This window comes from Crinia signifera, chromosome 6 (genome assembly GCF_055691185.1).
Source record: "Crinia signifera chromosome 6, ASM5569118v1, whole genome shotgun sequence".
In the NCBI taxonomy this organism is placed as follows: domain Eukaryota; kingdom Metazoa; phylum Chordata; class Amphibia; order Anura; family Myobatrachidae; genus Crinia; species Crinia signifera.
This window is the reverse complement of record NC_139222.1, coordinates 30,864,113-30,883,701: the sequence shown is the minus strand read 5'-3', so window position 1 is coordinate 30,883,701 and position 19,589 is coordinate 30,864,113. Positions and strand designations below refer to the sequence as shown.

At 49.5% G+C, this 19,589-nt stretch overlaps 1 protein-coding gene across 1 annotated transcript in view; it reads right to left on the bottom strand.

Moving 5' to 3' along the window:
* LOC146009570 (uncharacterized) overlaps window positions 1-19,589 on the bottom strand; it is a 45,340-nt gene that overhangs the window by 5,877 nt on the left and 19,874 nt on the right. Inside the window, 2 exon segments of the mRNA XM_083150017.1 lie at window positions 9,785-9,970; window positions 11,850-11,955. Coding sequence (XP_083006143.1) covers window positions 9,785-9,970; window positions 11,850-11,955 — 292 coding nt within the window.

Sequence of the window (19,589 nt, the reverse complement as noted above, 5' to 3'; positions counted from 1 at the left end):
GACAGGTGTGTAATAACCATGTTTAAATAACCCTGACAAGGGAAAACTCCAGAGGTTACCCAATAGGAACCTAACACTGAACGTAACAGGTGGAGAACAGCGCTGAGGTGGGCGTCCAGTGACACCTGTGGACTCGGAGAAAAGGATTTACGGTAAGTACAAAATCCCTGTTTCTCCTTCATCCACTAGGTGTCACTGGAGTTACACTGGGGACGTCCCAGAGCTTTCAACCCGGGTGGGTGAGCGCTGAGATCCCCTTAAAACAGAGCGGCCAAACTGAGAAGCTGGTGCCGCAAAGGTATCAAACCTATAAAAGCGCACAAAGGTGTGCCGACCCGACCATGTCGCAGCACGACAGAGCTGTTGCAAGGAGACCCCACGGGCAGCCGCCCATGAAGGACCCACTGATCTGGTGGAGTGCGCACCTATGTTAGTAGGAGGCGTCTGAGCCTCAGCAAGGTATGCCTGACGAATTGTCAGACGGATCCATCTGGCCAGCGTTTGCTTTGAAGCTGGCCATCCACGACGCACTGGGTCGTAGGTAACAAACAAGACATCCGTCTTGCGAAGAGAGGCCGTGCGAGAGACATAAATCCGCAGGGCCCTCACCACATCCAAAGTCCTATCCTCAGGTGAAGCCTCTGTGAATGCTGGAACCACTATGGGTTGGTTCACGTGGAACGCTGAGACCACCTTTGGAAGGAAGGAGAGACTGGTACGGAGCTCTGCTCTGTCCGGGTGAAACTGGAGGAACGGTGAGCGACAAGAAAGCGCCCCCAGTTCCGAAACGCGCCTGGCCGAGGCCAGAGCCAAAAGAAGAACCACCTTCCAAGTGAGATATCGAAGATCCACCTCTTCTAACGGCTCAAAAATCGATGACTTTAAGTACCTGAGGACTAGCTCAAGGTCCCAGGGAGCCGTAGGCGGACGAATAGGGGGCTGAAGCCTCAGCACCCCCTGGAAAAACGTGTGGACTTCCGGAATGAGAGCTATACGTTTCTGGAAAAAAACTGAAAGTGCTGAAACCTGCACCTTAAGTGTATTCAGTCTAAGTCCAGAGTTTAACCCCTCCTGTAAAAACAGGAGCAACCGAGCCTTCTTGAACAGAGTAGAGGACACTCTGCGTCTTTCGCACCACGCCACATAGGATCTCCAAATACGATGATAGTGTCTGGAGGTGACTTCCTTCCTGGCCCTCATCATTGTAGGTATCACCGCCCTAGGGATACCTGCATGTCTCAAGATGGACCTCTCAGCAGCCACGCCGTCAAATGTAGACGTCCTAAATCTGGGTAGATGAAGGGACCCTGACTGAGGAGGTCCTCTTGAAGAGGTAGCGGACACGGCTCGTCTATTAGAAGATCCGTCAGGTTGGTGTACCACGAGCGCCGGGGCCAATCCGGCGCTATCAGAAGCGCTGTTACCCCCTCCCTGCGAATGCGCTGTAATACCCGAGGTATCAGCGGAAAGGGAGGAAAGAGGTAAATGAACTGGAACGGCCAAGGGGCGACCAGAGCGTCCACTCCTGCGGCCTGAGGATCTCGAGTCCGCGCGAAGTATGTTGGGAGCTGGAAGTTGTGGCGGGACGCCATCAGATCCGCCTGCGGACACCCCCAACGATGTACTAGGGACTGAAATACCTGAGGGTTGAGGCACCACTCCCCCTGGTGGGCATGTTGCCGACTTAAAAAGTCGGCCTCCCAATTGTCCACTCCGGGGATGAACACCGCTGACAAGGCCTGAGCATGATTCTGAGCCCAGAGGATGATCCTGCTTACTTCCTTCATCGCCGCCTTGCTCCGAGTGCCGCCCTGTTTGTTTATGTAGGCGACGGCTGTGGCGTTGTCGGACTGAACTCTGATTGCTCTGCTCCGCAGCAGGTGTCCCGCCTGCAGAAGAGCATAGTAGACTGCTCTGAGTTCCAGCACATTGATGGAGAGTAAGCTCTCCTGCCTCGTCCATAAACCCTGGAACTGGTGTTCCAGCGTTACCGCCCCCCAGCCTCGAAGGCTGGCGTCTGTGGTGAGGAGAGTCCACTCCCATATGCCGAACCTCCTGCCCCATTGCAGGTTTTCGGAGTTGAGCCACCACAGCAGAGACAGACGGGCTCGAGGAGACAGGGTCACCCGCTGCTGAAGATGCAGGTGGGACCCTGACCACTGGTGAAGGAGAGACAACTGGAATTGGCGCGAGTGGAAGCGGCCATATTGTACCGCCTCGAAGGAGGACACCATCTTCCCCAAGAGTCTGGTGCAAAGGTGCACCGTTACCTGTGGCCGTCGCAAGACCGACCTGACCAGGACCTGCAGGGACTGAACTTTGTCGGGCGGTAGAAAAACCTTCATCTGCTGGGTGTCCAGAATCATCCCCAAAAAGAGAAGACGTTGGGACGGCTGTAGCTGAGACTTTGCAAAGTTCAGAATCCACCCATGACTGATGAGAGTCTCCTGGGTGAGTCGTATGTTGGACAACAGGGCCTCCCTCGAACGATTCTTCAGAAGAAGATCGTCCAAGTAGGGGATGATGGTAATCCCCTGTGCCCTGAGGACCTCCATCATCACCGCCATCACCTTGGTGAAGACCCTGGGGGCCGATGAGAGACCGAACGGCAGGGCCTGGAACTGCCAGTGTTGTTACTGTATAGCGAACCGGAGGAAGGCCTGGTGAGGAGGCCAGATGGGGATGTGCAGGTATGCGTCCCTGATATCCAAGGATACCAGGAACTCTCCCTGTTCCAGTCCCTGAATCACCGACTGCAGGGACTCCATCTTGAATTTGACCGCTTGTAGAAACGGATTCAAATCCTTTAGATTTAGTATAGGCCTTACCGAGCCATCCGGCTTCGGCACAAGGAACAGACTGGAGTAGTATCCCTGAGTACGCTGATCCTCGGGTACTGGTATCACAACTCCCGTTGTCCGCAGCTTGTTGATTGCTGACAACAGAAGTTGCGCCTTGTCTCCTGAGACTGGGAGACCGGTCTTGAAAAACCTGTTTGGAGGGACTAACCTGAAATGGATTTTGTAACCCTGGGTCACGAGATCCCTTACCCACGAGTCCTGACAAGACTGCAGCCAGATGTGACAGAAGGACAGCAGTCGGGCCCCGACTCTGGGATCCCCCAGATGGGACCGTGGACAGTCATGCGGCTGGCTTTGAGGACTTGGGCTCCTGGACAGCTGCCGAGGCGCCTCTGCCTCGTCCTCTGGAGCCTCTAGATGGAGCTCCGCCTCTGGAACGACCTCTGAATCTGGTCGTAGGCCGAAAGGAGGGCCTTTGAGGAGTCCTGCGTGTAGCTGGAGGAGCCGCTGAGGGAAGGAAGTGGGACTTACCCCCCGTTGCTTGGGAGATCCACTTGTCGAGCTCTGGCCCGAAAAGAACCTCCCCATTGAACGCCAGGGCCTCCACAGCACGCTTGGACTCTGCGTCAGCCTGCCATTGGCGTAACCAGAGAGCTCTGCGAGCTGATATAGATAAGGCCGAAACCTTGGCTGCAACCATGCAGACGTCAGAAGAGGCGTCTATTAGATAATTGGATGCCTCCTGGATCTGTTCAGCCAACTGAACAATAGAAGCAGGGTCAGAGCCCTCACGGACCTCTGTTAGGATCTGAGAAGCCCATACCCCTATGGCTTTATTTACCCAGCACCCGACCTGGGCCGGACGCTGAATAATTCCAGCTGCTGAAAAAATGTTCTTAAGGGTTACCTCCAACTTACGGTCAGAAGTATCCTTAAGAGTGGTTGCACCCGGCACTGGGAGAACCGTCTTTTTGGACAGTCGTGAGACTGAAGAGTCCACTACTGGAGGAATCTCGACCCTCTTTCTACCCTCTGGTAGAAGAGGATAAGCAGCCAGAAACCTCTGAGGTACCTGGAATTTTTTATCAGGATGATTCCAAGCCTGCAATATATGTTCATCCAACTCCTCCGCTGGGGGGAAGGTGGGTGACTGCCTTTGTCTCTTTCCAAAGAAAGAAGGACGAGCAGGAATGTCTGTGTCATCTGACACCTTGCAGGCAATCTTTACCATATGTATAAGGTCCTCCAGACCTGGAGAGGCTGTGGCCGGCTCTTGCGCAACCAACGCCTGAGCCTCAGGTTCCACCTCATCATCATCATCATCATAATTATCTGGAAGGGCAAATTCGCCCTCCTCCAGATCAGGCATATCGTCATACTCCCCAGAATCCCCAGAGGGCTGTAATACCCTTTTCCTGAGTAAGGTAGGGGGATTTTGCCTAGAAGATGAAGCAATGGCGCCCTCTGCTGGTGTCAAGGCCTTTGTTAAGCTCTGCACAGCAGAAGTCAAGGAAGCCTGTTGAGTTCTGGAAGTTTCTCTGTCCTTTTGAGCTGCAGAGAGCTCGCAAGCTAAATGAGACATCACATCAGCTAATTGTGATGCCCAAACAGGGGTATGAACGGGGGACTCTGGAGCTGGGGGTAAAGCAGCGCATTTATCACATACAGAGTCTCCCTCCTTAGAAGGTGTAAATTTAACAGCACACTTCTTGCAAGTAACCCTCTTGGAGCTACCCCCTGCCATGGTTCAACAGAACACCCAGCAATCACCACACACTACCAGACTGATCACAGATAGTAGGTATAGGATAGGCAGCAAAATATTATGCTGGAAGGGAGAGACAGTGAAAGTAAAAGAGCTGTCACAGAGCTTTGTACAACGCTATGGCATATACCTAGGAGCGCTATAGCTCTAAGTTTGAGACACAGCCCAAACTGTCTCCACCTAGCTCTAATCCCCACTGTAACTCACAGACCGGATAGAGCGTTCAGCAGGACGGTCACCAGGGGACAGGAATCGCCCAACTGCAGTCAGGATAGATCTGCAGCGCAACTGTGGAGCCTCCAGCAGCGTGTTCAAACGGCGCCAAATGTCCAAGATGGCCGCCGCGACTTGCAGGAACGCTGGGGTATGCCAAGGCCTGCTGGGAAGTACCACGCGGTAACTCCGCCCCCCGCCTGGCAGCTCCGTCACCCATAATGGCGCCAGGTTTAAAAAACCCTCTGCTGCACCGCCGTTTGTGTCCCTGACCTTCCTCTAATAGGAAGGCAGGGTAATACTCACAGTGCTGCGGCCATGCCGTCGGCGGTGGGGCTGGGGGAGGATCGGGTGCACGCTGCGTGAGAGCGGCGCCCGTTACAGCTCCAGAGACGGTGGTCTCTGTCAGCCAGGGAGCCGGGCGCAAACCCTGAAGCAGCAGCCGGCTCCCTCCGGCAGGCTCCCACGTCGCAGGCAGATAGTAGCAGCAACTATCTGCCTGTCCTCAAAGGCAAAACTTGCTGCTTTATGCCCTAATTATCAAAAAGCCCAGGAGATGAGCCAAATGTGACCTGCTCCCTTTTGGGCACGATCTAAGACTGCCTGGGAGGGGAAGTAGAAGGGGAGGAGTTGGTCACACTGATTAATTATTTTAAAGTGCCCATGCTCCCTGTGGTCGCCTTCTATTCCCCAGTGTAACTCCAGTGACACCTAGTGGATGAAGGAGAAAGTGGGGGTATGAAAAGGTCGTAGGACGCGTACCGCTGCGCTCGCCACGCTTCGGGTTGACGTTGATCATGGGATGGCGTTAACAATTGTGGGGGCCATTTCACACTTCAGGGTGGCTATTTGGCCACCCTGTGGGCCATTTAACATTGTTTCCTATGGAAAAATCGGGTCAATTGAGGCATTGAACATGAAAATCGGGTCAATTGAGACATTTAACATTGTTCCCTATGGGAAATCGCGGGCATCGCGTCGCACCCGATTTTTAGTGCATTCAATGGCCGCGATGCCCGCGATTTTTTTTACCTGCGATGCCCACGATCAAAATCGTGGGCACCGTGCTAGGTAAAGAGTACCTGAGAAAGTCACTAGGACATGTTTTGATCTATACAAACTAGTATCTGCTTAGAGCAGTGGTCGCCAAGCCGTAGCTCGTGAGCTACTGGTAGCAATCTGGGTAGCTTGACCACTGCTCAGCACCCCCGCCCGTACCTCCCCTCCGCCTGACCGCTGATAGCAGAACTTCTCCGCACAGTGATAGTCACTGCCATGCCTGCACCGCCTCCTCCGCTCCACGATTCTATGCGAAGGAGGTGGTCAGCGGCGCTATATTTGAAATGGCCGCCGGGGGTGTGTGAGAGAAGTCTGAGCTCAGCTTTTCTCCTGCACTTCGCTCTCCTCCTGTCACTGGCCAGCAGCATCGGCGGAGGATAATCGCTGAGGGAAGTACGGTGAGACGCGAACATCACCAGTTTCCCCCACCGCTCACATCCCGGCCGGCAGCCACTCATAGCTGCCTCTACATCAGCAAATCAGCGCAAGCGCGCCACAGTGAGATCTGAGGACTATCGGAATGTCTCCACATCTCAGCGCTCATTCCCCACAGGACAGGTATATCAGGGGACAATATAACAAACTGTCAGGCACCCTATTTACTTTGAGGTCGGAGGCTAGGACACGCGGGCATGCGCTCAGGCTGGAGGAGAAAAGATTCCGTACCCTTAGAAGGAAAGACTTTTTTACAGTCAGCGCAGTAAAAGTATGGAAACTCTTCCAGAAGAAGTGGTGTCAGCAGACACGGTAAATACATGTAAATTAAGGTTGGACAAGCACTTATTGGATAAGACATCAGGGGTACAACCGGTAATCATTATTTAGCCCAAAGTGGAATCAAATTTTAATAAATAAATAAATAAAAAGGGGATTTAACATCTAGACAACACCCTCTGAGGGGTCATGTAAAGGTTGAACATGAGGGCCACAATTAGGCACGGTCCCCATGTGCAAACTCCCACAGCGAATGCCTGTAGAGAATTTTTCATTCGCGGGGGCGCTTGCTACACGATTGACACTCAGGGGGCGTTTCAGGATGGGCACTCCCATAGAAACACTGGGAGAACCCCAGCAAACACATGCGCGCCCCGAGCCTGCGCGGGGCGGGCGGATGACATCACACATGACATCAGCAGCTGCCTTCAATTCGGCCATCGTGTTCAGCTAAAAAGTCCTGAAAGCATACACATCTGCTCGCAGCGTAGCGAGGGGATCAGGCTGGCGGTGGGGAGGGGGGGGGGGGGGGGTGCAAGCCACAAATAAAATAACTAGTTGCACCTGTGGACCTTTTAAAATGTGCCAGTGAATAAGGAACGCACCTGTGCACCTCCCGGGCAATATGGAAAATGGTGACTGTTTGCAGTCCCGAGGATCTCCACATGACGGTATGAATCTAGACCACATCTTCTCCTCACTAAATTATACTATCGGAACTTACTAATTACCTAGGAGAACACCAGGGAGTTACATAACATTAGCACATAATGCACTGATTGGTTATCTTTTTATGGTTATTTTTTTAAACTGAGGAATCTGTAGGAGTCACCCAACCGAACAGAAGCTGATGAGAGAATATCTGTAGGAGCACCCACTAAGATGTCATTTCTATTTTTATGAGACTATAGGAACCTGACGCACACAATGATACAGTCATCACCCAGACACATCTCCAGTGTTACTGTATAATGTCCCATTCCCAGAAGTCACCTCTCCTGTCACATCCCCCCGGTGTTACTGTATAATGCCCCATTCCCAGCAGTCACCTCTCCGGTCACATCCCCCGATGTTACTGTATAATGCCTCATTCCCAGCAGTCACCTCTCCGGTCACCTCCCCCGGTGTTACTGTATAACGCCCCATTCCCAGCAGTCACCTCTCCGGTCACATCCCCCAGTGTTACTGTATAATGTCCCATTCCCAGCAGTCACCTCTCTGGTCACATCCCCCGGTGTTACTGTATAATGCCCCATTCCCAGCAGTCAACTCTCCGGTCACATCCCCCGGTGTTACTGTATAATGTCCCATTCCCAGCAGTCACTTCTCCAGTCACATACTCTGGTGTTACTGTATAATGTCCCAATCCCAGCAGTCACCTCTCCGGTCACATCCCCCGGTGTTACTGTATAATGTCCCATCCCCAGCAGTCACCTCTCCGGTCACATCCCCTGGTGTTACTGTATAATGTCCCATTCCCAGCAGTCACTTCTCCAGTCACATCCCCCAGGTATTACTGTATAACGTCCCATTCCCAGCAGTCACCTCTCCGGTCACATCCCCCAGTGTTACTGTATAATGTCCCATTCCCAGCAGTCACCTCTCTGGTCACATCCCCCGGTGTTACTGTATAATGCCCCATTCCCAGCAGTCAACTCTCCGGTAACATCCCCCGGTGTTACTGTATAATGTCCCATTCCCAGCAGTCACTTCTCCAGTCACATACTCTGGTGTTACTGTATAATGTCCCAATCCCAGCAGTCACCTCTCCGGTCACATCCCCCGGTGTTACTGTATAATGTCCCATCCCCAGCAGTCACCTCTCCGGTCACATCCCCCGGTATTACTGTATAATGTCCCATTCCCAGCAGTCACCTCTCCGGTCACATCCCCCGGTATTACTGTATAATGTCCCATTCCCAGCAGTCACCTCTCCGGTCACATCCCCCGGTGTTACTGTATAATGCCCCATTCCCAGCAGTCACCTCTCTGGTCACATCCCCCGGTGTTACTGAATAATGTCCCATTCCCAGCAGTCACCTCTCTGGTCACATCCCCCGGTGTTACTGTATAATGTCCCATTCCCAGCAGTCACCTCTCTGGTCACATCCCCCGGTGTTACTGTATAATGTCCCATTCCCAGCAGTCACCTCTCCTGTCACATCCCCCGGTGGTACTGTATAATGCTCCATTCCCAGCAGTCACCTCTCTGGTCACATCCCCCGGTGTTACTGTATAATGCTCCATTCCCAGCAGTCACCTCTTTGGTCACATCCCCCGGTGTTACTGTATAATGCCCCATTCCCAGCAGTCACCTCTCCTGTCACATCCCCCGGTGGTACTGTATAATGCTCCATTCCCAGCAGTCACCTCTCTGGTCACATCCCCCGGTGTTACTGTATAATGCTCCATTCCCAGCAGTCACCTCTTTGGTCACATCCCCCGGTGTTACTGTATAATGCCCCATTCCCAGCAGTCACCTCTCCGGTCACATCCCCCGGTGTTACTGTATAATGTCCCATTCCCAGCAGTCACCTCTCCCGGTGTTACTGTATAATGCCCCATTCCCAGCAGTCACCTCTCCGGTCACATCCCCAGTGTTACTGTATAATGCCCCATTCCCAGCAGTCACCTCTCCGGTCACATCCCCCGGTGTTACTGTATAATGCCCCATTCCCAGCAGTCACCTCTCCAGTCACATCCCCGGTGTTACTGTATAATGCCCCATTCCCAGCAGTCACCTCTCCGGTCACATCCCCAGTGTTACTGTATAATGCCCCATTCCCAGCAGTCACCTCTCCGGTCACATCCCCAGTGTTACTGTATAATGTCCCATTCCCAGCAGTCACCTCTCCGGTCACATCCCCCGGTGTTACTGTATAATGTCCCATTCCCAGCAGTCACCTCTCCGGTCACATCCCCCGGTGTTACTGTATAATGCCCCATTCCCAGCAGTCACCTCCCCGGTCACATCCCCCAGTGTTACTGTATAATGCCCCATTCCCAGCAGTCACCTCTCCGGTCACATCCCCCGGTGTTACTGTATAATGCCCCATTCCCAGCAGTCACCTCTCCGGTCACATCCCTGTTGTTACTGTATAATGCCCCATTCCCAGCAGTCACCTCTCCGGTCACATCCCCAGTGTTACTGTATAATGCCCCATTCCCAGCAGTCACCTCTCCGGTCACATCCCCCGGTGTTACTGTATAATGTCCCATTCCCAGCAGTCACCTCTCCAGTCAGCAGCTGGATGATCTTGTTGGTGAGTTCCAGGATCTTCTGCTCATTGTCTCTCCCATGTATCAGTGAGTGAGGAGGAGGCTCCATGATGGGACTCTGGGTCCTGCTCCATCCTTCTGATAAACAAGAATCGGTGGAAGTGCCCAGATTGGCAGACGTCTTCATTACTGTGTACTCCTACAACATAATAATAATAATAATAATAATAATAATAATAATAATAAAAATCATCATCATGTGGAGACAAGTATTTGTTATATCCAGTTATGATATATGCGTATAAGCAGCTCTATAGAAGAGATATAGCAAACCTAAAATAGGACAGGTGAAGCATTTACGATTCACTTATAAAGGTACATTTTATAGGATAGCTGCATTCTGCTTGGTTGCTATGGCAACTTCTCCACCTTTTTTATTAAGAAGGTTCTGTACATCTTCACCTATGATTGAATTAACAAAACTGTACAAATCAATCAGACATGCAACACAATTAGTAAGGGGTGCACAGTGAACCCCTTTTAGGGCCATTATTCTCAGCAAAGGAGAAAACCTGCATAAGATTCCTCTGAGGTAACTGTTGCCGTCTATAACACCTATAGAGGAAGGTTTGAAAGCAAAGCAATACCACTAGGCAAACCCATGCTGCACTGCAGATGGGGCAGATGTAACATGTGCAGAGTTAGATTTGGTTGGGGTGTGTTGAAACTGAAATCTAAATGGCAGTGTAGAAACAAAGCTGTTGAATATTTGTTGGCTACATGCAAAAGCAGACAGTATTTACCATGCACAGAAAAAAACAACTCTGCACATGTTACATCTGTAACACCTGCAGTGCAACATGGGCCGGGGTCCTGTGGTGTTTTTTTATTTATTTTTTTGCTTGCAAACCTGAATCAGGCCCTAATAAGACACGTGTGTCTGTTCGCAAAGTGATTGACAGGAAGTAGGCGTGTGGGGGTGGTAACCGGCCGTCTGGTGGGAGTGTCCGAGTGTTTTAGAGCAGGGTCCAATCCCAGCTTGCGATGACTGGGGCACAGTGGAGAAATCATTGGATGGTGAGCCACTAATGAAGGATTTAGACATACACATCCATACATATAAATTCACAAGGCGGGATTTCAGTATAGCAGGGCGGCATCTACCCAATCGCTGGCCACTGCACAAGCACGGCCGATGCCATCAGGTCTGAATTACCCCTATGGGCTGATAAATTCCAGGAACAAAAAAAAACAGATCATTATATTACCAGCGATTGGATCTCAATTCTGCTTACATATATCCAAACGGGTACGAGTCATTGGATTGTCCCTATTTAGGTCAACTTGCATTGTATCGACATGGCTTAAGGTCAACAATGGCAAGGTCGACATAAGTTTTTCACTTTTTTTTGTTCCGAATGTCGACATAGACGCCAAATGTATCGTGTCCCCTCGCCATGCTTCGAGCACTTGCCTCACTGCGCTCGGCACACTATTTTATTCTGTGCATGGTAGGGCATGAAATCACCGCCTCTCGGCACATATCACCTGACAAAGGTGAAAAATTCATGTCGACCTACTGCTTGAGTCAACCTGATTCCAGTGTCAACTTAAGACTTGTCGACATTCAGTAGTCAGCCAAAATAGTGTCCTATACAATCATGTGCCTTATATACGAGTCCTTGGGAGATTTGTTGACTTCCACAACTTTGACGTTTCTTGAAAATGAAAAAATAAATAAATAGTTTCCTTTCCCAGAATAACCCAAAGATTCGCACTGGAAGGAGGCCAGACAAGTGTCTTAGAATTGCACTTACTTGCCTACAAATAGAATGTACCTTGATGAAGCCTCACCCACCTCTGTGATCAAGGAGTGGGTGGGTTTGCAAAAAAAATGAGTTGTGCCGTGATGTTTCTAGCACAATGTGGTCTGTATTTCAGCACTGGTATGCAGACCACACTTGCGCTAGAAGCACCACAGCAGAGGATGACGCCCCAGGCACGGAAGAGCAACTGCAAAGGTTTTGAAAGATGCAGGTGCTAGAATGAGCTTTGGTCCCATTCACAAAATGCCTCACCTCCCCAGTCAGCAAGTGGAGGATCTCCAGGGTGAAATGTAATATTTGCTCAGATATCCCATCTTTATCCTTGTCCATCTTCTAGTAGTCATAGGAGATCCTGCTTCTAGAAGGAGTGAAGCATATACTGTTATTATCACATTATTAGGGATAAGGGTTTCCTACAGCAATTTTCACAAGGCCTACGGTCCATGTTGCCAAACATTAAATGACAGACTTATGCTGCTACACACTGAGCAATATACAGTATATCAGTGTTCATTCTTACACCCTGCACCTACCGATATGCATGCAGCTTAATCTGATAATATTGTCAGTAACTGCAGGTGTCCCGGTGATGTCACTGAATGATATCGGTAAGCGATGTCGATAAGGGTGTATGCACAATATCGTTCACCCATGGCACCGCCGATATAGTTAACAATATCGGCGGTGCACGGAATCGCTAAGTGCGCATCCAGCGTAAGTCAGACTCATGAGGAAACATACGTGATCTCACTGCTTTAGGTTTGCTGTAAGCATGCAGGTCAGACACACAGAAATTGTATCAAGAGTTATCAATACTGTACAGAAATAATAAATCATCATGTATGACATCACTGGTCATTACTTGTACATCGGTTACCACAGTGAACCATGGGGTAGGTGTATTAAGCAGTGATAAGTGAGGAGAAGTGGCCGATGGCAACCAATGAGCTCTGAAGTAACATCATTTGCAGAAATTAAATTAAACAGAGAAGCTGATTGGTTGCCGTAGACCACTACTCTTGTGGCTCACCTCTACCCCCAGGTTATCCATTTTCAATGACAGACTGAATTGCTTTTATCAGTAATACATAAATGGTTCGGAATTTTTCCGCATGTGTTTATTACCAATTACTGGAATAGTGTGTACACACGGGCAGATATGGCTTCCGATGTTGCCGATATAGTGATATAGCCATATCGCATGCATTTTTAGGGATTGCGAGCCCAATGCACGCTCCTGTGTGAGCGCAAATCGGCAGTGAAATAGAGAGGGCAGCCAAGACTATTTAGTGCAGATCTGCACTATATAGTCTTCAGGTGTGTACACGGGGGCGATATGCCGTGAGACGCGAGTCCCGATGCGATCAGATCGCATTGGGACTCGCATCGCACGGTATGCATGGAGGGGCACAATTTAGACTATATAGTGCAGATCTGCACTATATAGTCTTGGCTGCCCTCTCTATCTGACTGCCGACTTGCACTCACACGGGAGCGCGCATCGGCAGCGCAAGCCCTAAAAAAGCATGCCATCTGGCTTCCCATGTTCACTATATCGGCAACATCGGAAGCCATATCTGCATGCTGTGCGATGCGATCTGATCGCATCGGGACTCGCATCTCACGGCATATCCTGCTGTGTGTACACACCTTAAGTATACCTACCCCATGCCCCTCCCCTCTGCCTAACCCAAAGTCCCCCACTAGTGCGTAAACCCCCCCCCCAGCTGACGATCATAATGTTCCAAACTTGTCACAAATACACAAGCAGGCCGGCTCACACACGCCCATTTGGTGACTTATGTTAGGTTATATTACTAAGTGTATTTTATAAGCGCCTCTGGAGCAAATACACTGAATGCAGCAGACTGTATAATAAGCTGTGAATAAGCAGCTAAACAATACAAATAGAAGTATCCAAGCAGGCAAACAACACGTGTACATTCTACCTTAAAATAGCAGTCTGCACAAGGGATACACTTGCATTTGCAAATGCATCAATAAATAAACACCAGTGTAAATATATATATCACCCACACACACATAACAATTGGAGGAACTCCAACTTGCATGCTGTTACATTGCATCTGACTCTGCAGGACAAAGGCTGCACTGAGTGTAACGAGATCTCTGTAGCCCCCTGTGGCATAATGACATGCTAGCCCCCGATCTACACCCCTATAGCCTACATGTGCTTGCCTATAGGGGGTAATCGTCCAAACCCTCCACAGACAGAACTCTGGCTGCAGGGTGATGCTACTCCGGGGTCCCTCCTACGTGGTTGCTGCTGACTCGCTGCACTCAGTGCACTGATTTATTAGTATACAGTATTCCCCCCCAAGAGGTTGTCAGACATGCGCACTTATCACCAACACTACATCCCATCCGTCCACAGGACACGCATGCGCACTTACAGCCGGCGGTCAGCTCTATCGTATACGCAGCAGTCTGCAGTGCTGTGACTTCAAAATTTAGATGCTAGAGGGAAAACAAGTCATTCACCTCTTGTCTGCTGACCAGGGGGCCATTTTTACGGTGACAGTCAGAATGTTCTATTTGGATCATGGTTGTTATTATTATCATTATTATTATTATTTTTATTATAATTATTAGTATTAAATTTATTCCAAATTAAATGTATTTTGTCCAACTTTTGTTCATCCTAAAACATACCAACATTTTGTTTTTAGAAATCGGGACACTCGTGCGGCACACTGTCACTCACACAAGCACCCAAAGAGGGTGTGTGGCCTATGTCATAGGGGCGTGGCCTATGTATTTGGGGTGTGACCTCACAGTGATGCCGCAGGCCATGCCCCCATTTCCAGTCATTATGTGGGCATGACCAGCACTTTGTAAGCCGCTGGCCATGCCTCCAGCTCCTCCGCCTCTCTGAACAGACGCTGTGCACATGAGAACATCGTGTGTGTGTGTATATATATATATATATATATATATTCACATAGATTCATTGTGGCCCCACCCCCACTGTGTATAATACCGGTATTATGCAGCAGGGGGGGGGGTGTGGCGTGATCACTATGACGTGTTTGCAATGGCCATGCCCCCACACAGCCTCCTTCAGTCACCCCGCTATTGCATCATGCCAGAGGCCCCGCCCCCTGCTTTCCCAGAGAGATCAGCCTAAAGGGCAACCCATTGATTCCATACTGTACTCTGAATCTAGGCGTCAGGGCCGGCCTTAGGCATAGGCAAACTAGGCAATTGCCTAGGGCATTTGGAATGCCTAGGGGCATCAGCAGCTTCTGCTGATTAAAATGATATGCAGCATGCCTATATTCTGTGTGTGAGTGAGGCTGTATCTGCATATGAAATAGTGTATTCATGGAAATCCCTGTAACATAGCATTCTGTATGCAGGTACAGCCACAGTCGCACACAGAATATAGGCATGCCGCATATCATTTTAATCATCGGAAGCTCCTTGTGTGTGCTCGTCATAACAATGCAAATAAGATGAATTTTCATCAAAAAAGGCACCCAACGTTAGCAGAACTGGCCAGGAGCTGCATGGCCTATTGAGTCAAGGTGTATGCGGAAACATCTGTATCCAAGCAGAGGCAGAGGTCACAGTGTTAGCAGCTGTGCGAGTGCTGTCTGCGGGTGGGTTGGTTGTGCAATAGTGTTCGGCATATGTGTAAGGGGCATTATGTGTGTCATGTATAAATGTATTAATAATGTGCGACATATGTGTAACAGGCATTATGTGTGTCATGTGTATAAGGGCATTAATAATGTGCAACATATGTGTAAGGGGCATTATGTGTGTCATTATGTGTATGAAGGGCATTAATAAAGGTTGGCATAATGTGTAAGGGGCATTATGGTTATAAGGACATTAATAAGGGGCATTACTGTGTGGTATTATCAGGGGTGCCGAGAGAAAGGGGTAGGGGGTACAAATTACCCAGGCCAAAGTCTGATGGGAGGGCCCAGTGGGGGCCCCGGCCCCTTCCCCTTAATCAGCTCTTCTGCTCTGCCCAGCACACACTGCTTTGTGCTGAGTTGCAGTGTGGCCATGGAGGTGGTTAAAATACACTATTTTCTCAGGATTTTTAATGTGAATAATGTGAGGAGTAATGTATATAAGGTAAAGTGGTACTACAGTGCGATGTATCGTGAATAAAGGACACCATCGCATGATATAATGTGAATAAAGATGCACTACTGTGTGGCATAATTTGAACTGGGGGTAAAATTGTGTGGCCATGCCCCTTCCCAGCAAGAACACACCCCTGTTTGGGCTGCACACCAAATGTGTGCACTGTTTCTATTTAAAATATTGCGGGTAGGAGCACCAAAATGATGACTTCTATGATGAGGGTTGATGGTGCTGGGAAAGGGAAGCAGAGTCAGAGGCGGAACTAGTGGTGGTGCTAGGGGGCACCAGGCAAAATCTTGCCTAGGGCATCATTTAGGCTAGGGCCGGCTCTGCTAGGCGTGTTATACAAGGGGCATTACCATGCAAGGAGAATGCAGAATAACTGAATGGCTCCATTCGTTGCAGCAGCACTGAAGTAATGATTGGACCACGCTCCTCTTATTCTGGATGTTCCAGCACATAGCGCTATGGAAGTTTCAAGTGTTCTAAGTGTGTGAAGTGCCAGTTTGCTCTCACAGGTCCCAAATTCATTGATCCACTAACCTTGGAAAGTTACAATATTAATCATCATTTGGACTGCAAGAGTCATCTACGCCATTATTTGTTCTTGCCCAATGATCTACATCGGTAAAACAATACAAACTCTTAAGGACAATCAATTAAGAAAGCCTTGCTTACCATTGACTCCAGCACTCCACCAGTGGCCAAACATTTTGGACATAAAATGATACGTTCAAGGACTTTCATTTTGTGGCTCTTGATCATATTCCGCCGTTGCGGAGAGGAGTTGATCGAGGCAAATTATTATTACAAAAGAAATGCTATTGGATCCACAAGCTCAATAGTGTTTCACCTACCGGATTGAATGAAGAGTTGACTTTACACTGTTTCATATAATTTCATACAATGTAATGTGGTCATTTGATTTATTTTTTTGCCTTTGCGCCTTAGTATATGTCCATTTGTATATGACTGTCACTTTAAATTCTCACATTCATGTACACCTCTCTGCGCTAATAATGTAGTGTCCTAAGTGTCTGCCTTGAACCAACGCCCCCTTCTTTTTGTTTAGTGTCGCTCATATGAAACCCATGGTCAGCGGACGGTGCCCTTCACAATGGGTATCTCCGTGACACATGGGCAGGTATTCAATGCGGCCGGCGAGGGGGTTAAACAGCGAGGATTGCAGAAAACCAGCAATCCTCGCTGTTTTACTCCCGCGCTGGCCGCTCGCTCTATTCAATGTTCTGGGGAAATCCTCGCCGTCACAGGACGGTGAGAATTCCCCAAAACAGCGAGCCCCGCGGCTAATGGGCCCCATACATCAGCAATCACAATTTATGGATTTTCAGATATAGGGATATTTTGGCCAGATAAATGGATTTTACAATCTATCTGACTTTGCCCACACATTACAGATTTATTTCAGTGATCGGCAGATTTATCCATCTAAAGATTGCATATTCATATCTGGAAATTGCATCTTCATATCTGGAAATTGCATCTTCATATCTGGAAAGTGCCCCAATCGATTGTCATTTCAGCTGTTCTTAATGTAAATACATGAAGACGACGAATTGGGAATGCCCACACATATAAAAAAGATCCGCAGATAATACCAGATTATTAAGCATGTTTAAAAACCTGATTAAGCAATCGATTGGCGATTTTGATTGGGATTGCCAAAAGGGGGAGCCCACACATCTAAAATTAATTGTGGCAATCATCTCCATATCTGAAAATTTTCACAATTAATTGCTGATGTATGGGGTCCTTAATGCAGAAAACTCGCTGTATTTAGCCGCGAGTCTCGCTGCTTCTGGAGCCGCATACGCCAATTCCCCCTCGCTCAAAAAATGGAGGGGGATGCGTTGAATACTGACAGGGTGAGTGGTGACAGCGAGCAGGAAGCTCTGCTCGCTGTCGCTAATCGCCCACAGCATTGAATACTTGCCATGGTGATCCCTCATGTTTGATCTCCTCTATGTGCGAATTGCACGGGGGGGGGGGGAGGGTCGCGGGGGGTGCCGCGAATTGCGGGAGGGGGGGTCGTGGGGGGGTGGGTGACGCGAATCGCGGGAGGGGGGTCGCGTGGGGGAGGGTACCGTGAATCACGGGAGGGGGTCGCTGGGGTGCCGCAAATCGCCACAAGAAAAAATCAACACAATCAAGAAAGGTCAACACATTAAATGTTGACATAAGTGTGGCACTTCATTGGTGACCATGTCGACACATGAGAATGAATATGAAAACATTCTTAAAATGAAAAATAAATCTTCAAAAACCCATGTCAACCTTTTTCATCGTCGACCATAGCCGTGTCAGTGTTTTGCATGTGCCATTTGATCCTGGGGTTGCTGTGAATCGCAGCGGCTGGGGGGGGAAGGGGGGGGGTGGGGGGTGTCCACGGGAGGGGGGGTGGCCGGGGGGGGGGGGAGGTGTGCCATGAATTGGGGAGGGGGGGTCGCGGGGGTGGGTGCTGCGAATTGCGGGAGGGGTGGGCGTGGGGGTTGCAGCGAATCGCGGGAGGGGGGTCGCGGGGCCGGGGGGTTTGCCGCGAATCACGGGAGGGGGGGGGGGTGCCGCAAATCACGGGAGGGTCGCGGGGGGGTGGGCGTGGGGGGTTGCAGTGAATCGCAGAAGGGGGGGGACGCGGGGGTTGGGGTGCCCCGAATCGCCAGAGGGGGGGTCGTGGGGGCTGGGGTTGCCGCAAATCGTGTGGGGGGTGTGTGTGTGGCGAATTGCGGTAGGGGGGGCTTCGCGGGGGAGCGCGCAAATCATGGGAGGGGGGGCAGCGGGGGGCGCTCTCCTGGTGTGTCTGGTGAGTAGCTGTGTCTTTGCTGGGTAACATGGGGAGGCAGAGGGTGTCTGGCACTGTGCATACCTCCCAACATGACCCATGCCAGGAGGGACACAATGCTCTGCCGTTGGACTTTCTTCCAAATGTATGATTACCTCCATCTGTGTTGAACAGGTTAATTGATAGGAAAGGTGCTTCAACACAGGTGATGGCAATCATACATTAAAAGGAAAGTGCAGGAGCAGAGCAATGTGTCCCTCCTATGACTGTGGGCTCACTGGGCTGGTTCTCTGTCATGTGAGTCAGAGGCTCCACCCAGCGTTAGAGGGTCAGACACACTTTGAGTGACAGATGTAGCCAAATATATAAGATATATATATATATAAATATATCTATATATATATATATATATTTTGTGGATAGTGGTACCTGCGCTAATTCTTTTTAATAAGTCTGCTAGCTTATTGTCTTTGATCCTTATGTTAGGTATCAGATTACTCATACGACACTATCCCTTTGTTCCAGGGCGGCAGCTCTTTTCCAGTTGGTCAGTTCAATACACCTTTTGATAAATCTGAAAAATATAGGGTGAAAAAAGCGCCTCCTAGTGTAGCATTATTGGGTGTTCAAACACCACCACCATAAACAAAATAGCACCCCAAATCATTTAGGTGTACCATTTAAAGTGGTATCCAACCACTTTGTTCAATCGCATGAGATCAATTTCACAAGACACTTCAGCACGGCCAGTTCCAATCCTTAACCAATGTTTTACATAGAAAATGCTGAGAAAAAGAGAGAGAACCTTGCGTAATATTGTAAACACAGGTATTTATTAAAATAAGGACAGTAAATTGCCCGTACATCAGTAAAAACAAATGAAGCTTATCTGAATGCTTTTTCTCCAAAGCATTAAAGTTCTGGGGTGTCCGCGGAATCTCCCCCACTTTGCTCAACGCGTTTCGTCCAACGGTATTATCCTGGACTTCCTCAGGATATATATAGGTATATATTTATACATATTCATTGTGGCCCCACCCCCACTGTGCATAATATCGGTATTATGCCGC